The sequence below is a fragment of the Montipora capricornis genome, chromosome 13 (assembly GCF_036669925.1).
Source record: "Montipora capricornis isolate CH-2021 chromosome 13, ASM3666992v2, whole genome shotgun sequence".
In the NCBI taxonomy this organism is placed as follows: Eukaryota; Metazoa; Cnidaria; class Anthozoa; order Scleractinia; family Acroporidae; genus Montipora; species Montipora capricornis.
In genome coordinates, this window is record NC_090895.1 from 3,025,254 (window position 1) to 3,035,253 (window position 10,000).

General features: G+C 39.5%; 2 protein-coding genes across 2 annotated transcripts in view; one reads left to right on the plus strand and one right to left on the minus strand.

The window, feature by feature from the left end:
• Window positions 1–73: 73 nt before the first annotated feature.
• On the minus strand, window positions 74–911 carry LOC138030359 (uncharacterized). Its single transcript, XM_068878282.1, has one exon. It carries the CDS (start codon window positions 909–911, stop codon window positions 237–239), a length of 675 nt encoding a protein of 224 aa, XP_068734383.1. The 3' UTR covers window positions 74–236.
• A 167-nt stretch (window positions 912–1,078) lies between these two features.
• The window catches only part of LOC138030081 (uncharacterized), a 13,400-nt gene continuing 4,478 nt past the window's right edge, over window positions 1,079–10,000 (plus strand). The window contains exons 1-2 of the mRNA XM_068877938.1: window positions 1,079–1,317; window positions 5,958–5,963. Of these exons, the coding sequence (XP_068734039.1) occupies window positions 1,130–1,317; window positions 5,958–5,963 (194 nt within the window). The 5' untranslated portion in view covers window positions 1,079–1,129. The remainder of the gene's footprint in view (window positions 1,318–5,957; window positions 5,964–10,000) is intronic.

The window sequence follows — 10,000 nt, forward strand, 5'->3', positions numbered from 1 at the left end:
CCTAGGCTAACACTTTCCTAATGCTAATCTTTGGCCTAAACTTTATCTCAATATAGCTTTTAGTCCTCATGTTCGAGCTACAAACGCATTAGGCGTGGTTACAAACTGGAAAAACAGTGACCTGTGATTTGACCTGCAAACTAAACTTGCTGATTGGCACACTCATATCAGTGTAATTATAAGTGAGGGATTATATACATTACTACATGTAGGTAACACTATATAATTTGTAACTCCTATCTTGGCAATTTCCCAAACTTTTCTTGGAATACTTTTTCAATCGCAGCTTTCCCATTCTCAGGCAATGCTCTTGTGCCGATTCCAGTAAAATTTAAGGACAGTCTCGGCACAGTCTTAAAACTTAAAAACTTCTTCTTGCCATAGTCATACATTTTCCACCCACTGTTGACAATGTCAAACACGTAAACGGGTTTCCTGGCGTCCACAGCCATCTGCACTGCCCACCCAGTGCCGCCCTCGACTATATTTCCGTGGACGCTAATTTTTCCAATTGCAAACACTGCACTGGTATCCTTGACTTGGTGCCAGTTCCTTCGAAGTAAATTATTTACGTAGGGTTTCCCAGTCGGAAAACGGCGTTTTAAAGTTTTGTTTGCCATGTGTAAGAAGTCATCAGCCTGTTGCAATTGCTCATCGGAGAGAACAACTCTACCACAAGCTTTCCTGTTATGAGTCTTGAAGGAAAATGCCTTCACACGAACCCCGTATTTGGCGCCTAATTTTTGCCAATAGGTATCACTTCCCATTGCAGCTCCAGAAAATAGCATGTAATGCTTCGGGTTACCGAAGTAGTTTTCTTCTTGTTTTCTTATGGCTTCTTCAAGAGAAACGAAAACATCGTCAACAAGATCAAAATCATCATAACTCCAACACTGTTGGATGCCCGCCATGTTGTTAACGGCAGCAGTTAGGGTAGTACTTCGTGTAAGACTGAAGCCGATGACACCCCTAGTGCCACTCCACCACTGCACCACTCGTGTTTCGCGCATGCGCAACTAATAGCCTTCCACCTTTTTTGCCTTTCGATTGAGACATGATAGAGAGTGACAATTTTCTGTCTCCAAAATATTCTGTTTTAAACTGTATTGTTTGAATAGAAACTTTTAAGATGGCTGAAGCATTCAAGGGAAAGCACGTTGTAATCTTTAGTAGGAGTTGCCTGTTTTTATCAAGTGAAAAACTTCAACAGGAAATGAACGAGGAAATTCGTGCACTGTCACAAAACGGCAACTTTGAATTACATTTTACGTCGCATGAGAATCCTACGAGTGAAATGCTTGGAGCAATTCCAAAAGGGTAGGTTTATTACAGCCACTTCCGAGGTTTATGTTGGTACCTCCCCTTAGTCGATCTGCGCCACAACAGCCTTGGGCAGCGTTTACACGAACGCGGTTTCATGACTTCGAAACCGCGTCAAAATCGATGCGGTTTGGAAGTCTTTACACGGAACCGTTTGCGCCAGAAAATCCAAGTCACGATGGTATACGCGGGGCCTGCACTTCGTGCTAAATTCAGTATTTTGAAATCAACAATGCAAAATTCGCGCCAAAATAGTAACCGTATTCCAATCGATGCGGTTTCGCTGTTTACGCGACAGATGAAACCGCATGGTTTTGAAAACGCTCCAGTTTTGGCACCGGTTTCAAATCGACACGGTTTCGATAACAGTCTCGATCGGCGTCTTGTAAACAGGTGTAACCACATCAAAATTGATGCAGTTACAAATGAAAACGCTGCCTTGGTCGAGGCCATCTAACTACAGTCGTGGTCAAAAGTTGTTGTGAAAGTTGCGCGCATCACTTCACTTCACATCTAATTCGATTAGTCTAACTATTGGCTGTACTATTTGGGAAATACCAAGCTCTTGTGGGCTCCCTCCCCCATATTCTAAGAAAAGTCACCATTTTTTCATGGAAAATCCAACACTGATAACAGAGAGTGGGGTTATCTCTAAAGTGATGCTACCTTCCCAACACTTTTGTCCATGATTGTAGTTCACCTAAATGGTAGAAGTGCTGCGGACGGGAAGGGAGCTGTTCAAGGATGCTTGCTGTAATGTGAAGTGCCTATGAAGTAAAAAAATCTCTTGCTTATTTTATAGACTTTGAAAATGATGACGAACGTTTTTTTCTATTTTGGTATATTTTCTCTCATTTCCAAGGTATTTCAGTTTTGTTAAAAAATTGATGATGTCATAAACTGTACACATGACTGTAATAAATCACGAAATTGAGAATATTTCCAAAAATACCGGTATAGGCCATTTTCGAAATATGAAATATTTAGCTTGATACTGAGGCAGTGAGGACAAAAACAATAGAAACAAGCTGTAATGAATGTGAAGAAATTTGCATATCATCCACTTCCCTTTGTCTGTCTTCTAAACCTCTCTTTCAAGCTGAATTTTAATATATTGCAGGGATCCATATTTATTCAGCCGGGCAAGTACGTCTTATGGTACCGGTATACTTGCCCAGACAAATTTTAGGTTGCCCAGGGAAAAATGCGGAAGTATAGAAAATGGTCGATAAAATTACTAGTAACTTGAGCATTCATGTTTTATTTCACACTCTCATCAGAAATTACACTGTGGGAACCAGATTTACAGTGGTCCATATCTGCCACGGCAAAATGTACTTGAATGTAGCTTACAAAGTTACGATTCAAAGACCCAAAGTTTCAACGCTCCTCTCTAGTGTCTTCCTTTTATATGCTATCAAGATTTTGTGTTTTTCCTGTTTTCCTTTTGCCGAAAGTGGCGAAACACCTTGTAACTAACACCACATTATCAGCTGAGACCACAAGTTACCCATTGCTCTTTGCTAAACCACTTGCCAACAACCATGTCGGTGTTGAGATACATGAAAATTGAGCCTGCAATCGTTTCATGGAAAATACCACGTGGTCAAAGATAGCACCCAAACTTGAGATTTCATTGCTGAGAAAAGCTGCACGTTTATGTGACTCTTATTTTCTGGAAGTTTGCATTTAACGGAAAGCGATCAGAACTAAAGTACATTCTATATTACAGTATTACATTTGATGGCATTCATGGAAAGATATTTATTAAAACATCACTAGTGCAACAGACAACCTTTGCAGTTCTCATACTTGTCCGGGCGGGCTTTTAGTTGTCTGGGACGACTGGATGACTGTGAATGTGGATCCCTGATATCGAAAAAACCGCATTGGATGGGTGTTGTTCAAACTTGGCACCAGTAATGTACATCATAAGGCACAAAGTGAGACCCATCAAGATGTTGCCATGGCAATACTTTCATTTTTAGCTCCTCTCTGCAATGAATCAAATGCAAGGCTGTGCTCTAACGGCGCCCGGTTGCCTGAGGTGACTAACATTTGGCTTCCGGCGAGCAAGAAAAATTACCCGGTCGCCCGGCCGTGCACTCTGGCTTATTGTATTTCTAGCAGATAAGGCTGCTAAAAATTTTAATATGCTGGTGGTTACAGTTCATGAAACCTCTCAGAAAATGTTTATTCCTAGTACAAAACAATCGGTTCAAAGGCCGTTCCACTTGATTTCACATGTAACATAATCCGTGACTTTGCACGTGACGGCCGGTGGCCGCACGAATTTCCATAGCATTAAATTTGGAACGTGGAGTTTGGGATTTCCTGGTTATAATTTTAAAAAAGAGTTGTTGGTTCTGCTCTGACAGTGGCAAAGCTCAGCCGGCAAAGTGGTGCAATTTACTTTTGTGTGAACTCGTGAATCGCAGTTTATGCAAATTTAATATTTTTACGATTTTTCGCGGCTGCGCCTTCTTGGCTAAAATGCATTTAGCTTATGGTTGTTTTTCCCCTGTATATGAAATAACGAAATAAAAAAGGGGAAAAATATCATGTTATTTATTATTGTTTTAGAAACAGCAATCCTGCGTTGTCTTTGGTTCGTAACAAATCATTGCATGCCCTAAACAGATAACGCTGTGACTGGCACTCCGACCGAATCCACAAAAAGCTCATTCCACTAAACATTTTAATGATAATATAAGGAACTAGACCCTCCGTGAGGGTACACTGGGTTGCCTGTGGTACGTGCAGCGTTCCAGGCCTACTGTGACTGGCCCACGGGCCGATTACGGGCTTGCAAAAACAAAGCAAAAGGTAATTTAAAAACCATATAATAAACTACTTACTAACCGAGCTAGCTCGAGCCGTACTGGGGAATATTGGCCCTGGGTCGTTTTTGTACGTACCTCGCTGCGCTCGGTCCGTACTGCCACGACCTCGGGCCAATATTTCCCTGGCAGTACGGCCCTCGCGCTCGGTTAGTAAGAAGTTATTAAGGGGTCACCCAGAAGTCATACCAGCAGAGGCCCTTTGGCTCACAGGTCCTCACACGTTCGTACGACGAAACAGATCCTTTTCTGAGGTTAAAAACCTGGCTACTGGCCTAACTCTTTTTTCCTACTTTCCCAACAGCGAGAAAACCGCGGTAAATCAGCCATCGCCAAAAAAAGTTTTTTTTTTTTCTCAAAAAATATTTAAAGTTGGGAAAAAAAGACATCATTTTAAAGCTAAGAAAATAAGCCTTCCAACAGCATACAACTTATTTACAGACAACTGAAACATTTTATAAAAGCGAAAGTCGAACGAAAAAATTTAAGAAAAATAACAGTAAAATATGTTTTCTAGGCAAAATTTGGTCATTTTAGCGTTGATTACGAATTTTTGGATGCAAAACTAATATTTTCTGCAATTTATCTGCTTTCTTGGACATAAATTCGACCGAAAACTGATAAGGCATGAATATTTTTAGATTTTTAGGAATAATAGATAACGTGGTTCAATGCGTAATGTGATAATGCGATAAAAGTGTCAAATTTGCGACCCATTGCTAACGGCAACGGAAGCGATCGCATTACGAATAATTAACCTCTGTTGCCAAAAACCACCCAAATAACCGGTCAGTGTAAAACGCAGACTGCAGACTGCAGACCAGGGATAAAATGCAGACTGAGGGTAACATGCAGACTGCAGACTGCAGGTTAATAAAATAATAATGAAAAAAAGAGTTATAAGAGTGTTAGTAGCCGTTTGTACTTTCACACTGAAACCCCAACACAGCTCCCATCGCTTTGGTTGCCCCACCGCATGTTTTAAATCCGGATTTTTATCGAACTCTGTAAGAATTGAAGCTGTTTGAATCCTTTTTGTTTGAAAAAGGACAGTTTCGTTAAGTGAGTTGCTTTTAGGCAAAGAAGTCACCACCCTGTAATTCAACTGTCCATTTTGCTGCACTGAACAAAGTAATCGAGTAATTACCCAATAACTCAATTTATTTTGACACGCATGGCTACAGTACCAATTAACAAAGACAGAGAGAACGTGGATTTTGCAACCATTTAACGTTTCAATTCAGTCGGCTTAAGCCAGTATGACTGGTGTAAAAATTTCTTATTAGGATCCTTTCATTCGCTTTCGTGTATGTTATGTTTATCCTTTAGTTCACAAGCTCGTTTGTTTTGCATCTGGAAGATGTAATTTTCAATTATAACCTCTCCCTAGGGGTTATCACGCATAGCTTAACCAATGAAATCCCCGCGTCCTAATTGCTCGGAATACATGAAATTCTTTGTGCATTTCGTTGCACCGAAAAAAGAAAACCGAGATTATTCAGGTATTCGAAGTAATAATTGTTGGTTTTTCAATCGATTTCCCTCGATGTACCGGTGTGACAAATAATTTGGAACATTGCAATGCATCTGGAAGCGCAAAAACAAAGCACAGATGATTTCAACGCGTACGATCGCATACCCAAAAGGTGCAGCGACCTGCAGTCATAATAATGTGAGTTGTTGACAGATGTAAAACAGGATTGTCTTTCAAACAATCTTTATTTTATCCTTATGACTCGTTTTTTTATTATTAGTATTTATTTTACCCTCAGTCTGCATTTTACCCCCGGTCTGCAGTCTGCAGTCTGCGTTTTACACTGACCGCCCAAATAACCGATTTTTCGACGGAAAATTCATCCCAGAGGATAAAACTATTCACTGGACATGTAATAAAGGTAGATATGTTCGAGCGAAAGCGAAAACAAGCGAATATTTTGACGGAAAACACAATCATGTGAGATCAAAGGAACATGTGGTGAAGACACGCAATTGCGGCATCGCTTCGACAATAATCTTACCTTTTCAGCGATTTTAACGCTTGAAATTCCATTCAATCCACCTTGTCTAGTCTTTGAATTCACTATTATCGCTGCCCTGCGAATCTTCAATGTTCTACATAACAGCACACTTGGTAAAAGACGGCTCGACGGGCGACAGATTGTTGTCGATGTTGTCGCCTGTCTTGTTCAGTATCCAATTGATTTGCCATTTTTGAGCTTCATAAGGGTATATTTTGTTCAAAGATCCACTAAAACGCCATTCGCGTTTCATGACTTTCGACGCCAATACAGGTTAAGTTAATGATTCTACAGTGTCCACCAGAGAAATGTACGCATTTCCACTACCCTCTCGATCCTAAGAAAATACGCGCAGAAGGCTCTATGCACAAAGACACCACTTACCGGGGGAGTGACAGGCAAGACTTTTACCGACACGGAAAAAAATAAAACGGAGAAATTCTACCCATTTTCCAACTGTTGCCGTATTGCCATACGGCAACCCAGTAAAAAATAGTTTAGTTCTGTCCTGTATCGACGATTTTCATCCAGATCAAGATGACTTGCTCGAAACAAAATTGCTAGCTTTTGAGCCGCGGTGGTTTTGTTGTTTCACGGCAGTTTTCACAAAAGCTCCACCGGAATCAAGCGGCATTGATTCACGTCTTGAGAATTTATTTTCAACCCAACTAACCAGTAGAAAGGTTAACCTGTATTAGACCCAAACGTTTTTACATAAACTTGCCTCAATCGATCTTTACTTTTTCAATTTTAGACCTTAAAAACATCGGTGACATTAGGGCGGTTTATACGAGAGTAAATAAGCCGCGGCTTACTCTGGCTGCGGCTTACATAAGATGCAAACACCTCTTAGAAATGGTACAAAATCTACATTCCCAGCTTTCCCAAGCCACGGCTTATCCTCGCCAGGGAATTTATACTCGTATTATGTACTTATTTTCTCTCGTATAAATGGCCCTATTGCCACCTTTCTCGTCTTTCTCAAGTATGGCATGAAAAATTTGACAGGTTTCGGGTTTTTCTTGCACTAGCGAGTTCGACAATCACCAGAGCAGTAGCAGCAATGTTTTGCTGAGAGAGAGATGGATGAAGATCTTGCTGCATTGTTCATCTCAGATAATTAATTAAATAAATAAATAATTAATTTGGGTGACCAACTTGGAGGGCTGGGCACCCCAGCTGAAATGCTTGGGAGCCCGAAGGGCTCCCTGAAATTTTCCTTAGGGCACAGCCTTGCAAATATCTTGGATTTTGAACAGATATAAAGTACAAGCAGATGGTCAGACTTGAAATGCATGTGCTGCCCATAATGCTTCCCTTCTCTTAATAAGTATACCGAGAGTGAACTTGTCTAATAACGACAATAAATGACAAAATCGATCCTGTGTGAAATTGACTCAGCAGCAAAAATAAAATGGTTGCCATGGCAACAGCAGAGTATCGTTTTGTGCCTTGCTTGACGTAGATTACCGCTACCTAGTTTAACAACACCCATGCAATGTTTTCGGAGATATTCTCAATTTTGTGTATTATTAGTCATGTGTATGGTTTGTGACGTCATCAATTTTTGAACAAAAACTTGAATTTCTCTGGAACTAGGGAAGATATTCCAAAATAGAAAACACCATTCTTCATCATTTTGAAAGGTTTTTAAAGGAAGCAAAGATATTTTTTACTTCATAGGCACTTTAACGACGGTTTGTGTGTGTAATAGGCCATTTCCGAGTTGCTGTTCGTCTCTGGTTCAAAATGAGCCTTGGTGTTCAACCTTTTAAATGATAATGAGTTTGATTTCCATGAAAATACACCACTCTTCTACATTTGAATGGTTGTGCACCAGGACTCACTGTTAGGTGGCTGAACACAGTTTTTGAGACCTGTATGTTTTATTTACCTTTTTCTCTAAAACCCTTGATCCTTTGGTCGCCAAAAATGGTAGCAAGCAAGTTAACAACACGAACTTCGGTTTTTTGTTAGTTAAGCTGACGTATATGCTGTTGCCATGGCAACATGAATAAATATAAACAGGCCTTTAAAATGGGTTTCATATATATTTGCAGAAAATCAGGTTGTTAGATTTTCTTTATAATTTGCGTGCACCAAGCTTGTAACAATGCTTACAAGTTAACACTTTTAATAATAATTGACAGAGAGACTTTTAATTATCCCTTGTTGAAGGTTCACTGGAGTATCTATAATTTCCTCTGTTAAAGTTCCTCAGCGTGGTTCTCGAGAAATAAATAGGTGTATTTCTGAGAAAGCTATTCCGCATTCAATCGCAATGCTTGCATTTAAGTGGGTTCTTCCGATAACACAGAAAAATCTGCAAATTGTGGAGTTCTTTGCATGGTTACCTTTTCTAACATACATTTCTCATAAAAGACTAAAACCATCAAAACACTTTGTTGAATTATGAGAAAAAAGTACAGATAGTAGAAGCATTGAGCAAATAAGATGGTTGCTGTATTGAAGCCATGTTTTTTTTTTGCAATCCTTGCATGCACTCTGCATTGCGTTAGCAAGAGCGTGAGCGAAAACTGTGTTTGACCACCTTAAAACCAGGGCAAACAGCAACTCGCGGAGATTTAACTAGTTCACCTAAACAGTAGAAATGCTGCTGAGGGGAAGGGAGATATTCAAGTATGCTTGTGGTAATTTATGACTGTTCGTGTGTGGAATTGAAGGGAAATTTTAAGAGGTCTTGAATGGGCATTACTAAACCACGAAACAGCGAAACACATAAACAGCAAAGCGAAACACCAAAACACCATGTATGACCCCACCATACATTGAATACTAACCAAGAAAGGTTCAAATTCAAGATTAAATATCGTTTTTAAGGCCTAAAACGTTATTGCAGAAAAAAGTCGAGTGTTTATGCAAATTACAAATGCCCGGCAAAAACAATGAAATTGCACATTCCTATTTCTCACGATGGAAAAATGATCGAGTTCATCAAATTTTAAGGTAAGCTGTTCTTTTCGGCGAAATGTGTTAAATTTTTGTTTTGTGCGACCCTGTGGATATTTTAATTCCAGGTGCGCATGACTGTGTCATCATCTCCGTTCTTGTTTGCAAATTACATGTATGCAACTTTTTCGGAGTTAGTATTATACAGTTAAAACTAAGGTGTTTAAAATGAAACTTGAATGTACTCAATTGCTTGATTATTATTAACATTAGCCATGGCAAAGTCACGGGCCGACGATGAGCGGTGTATCGCTTATATTTGTTTACTCGTTTGTTCCAAAATTAAACCTCAAGTATTGTTAAAATAAGTGATGCTCTTTTACGGAAAATTGAGATTCAGTTTCTGTTATCTTTTTGGCTGTGGAGATCTAGATCATTTATCAACTGGAGCCAACAGGTCCTACAGAGTATGGATTCCTCAAGGCGTTTTCATATGTGATCGATGGAGCTTTGACAGCCCATACATGTTCATGTACATCTCAATTTTGATCAATGAATGAACAGACATAACAGTTTCAAAGAATTGATCGTTTCATTTTAAGTACATATTCGAGGGGAGAGATAAGATGTCATTTTTGTGCAATTTAGAAATCTGAAAGAGTACTGCAGTAGCAATTAAACGGCAATAGATTCAGAGTAGTAAATATTCTTGAATGTTAATTATCTCGAGCCCACAAATTTTTTGAGGATGGGTCCAGAGGACCCCCAAATTTGAAAACCTGGATACATCTCTGGAAAACAACGCAACACTAGCTACAGCAACTCGAACTCTCGTAACTCATGATTTTAAAATGTTATGTTGAACACACAAAATTAATAATGATGTATTCAAATACTCTACCCTAGAACTGT

Bases quoted from the DNA above. Each gene is read 5' to 3' on its own strand.
- LOC138030359 (XM_068878282.1), bottom strand. From the start codon at position 911: ATGGCGGGCATCCAACAGTGTTGGAGTTATGATGATTTTGATCTTGTT.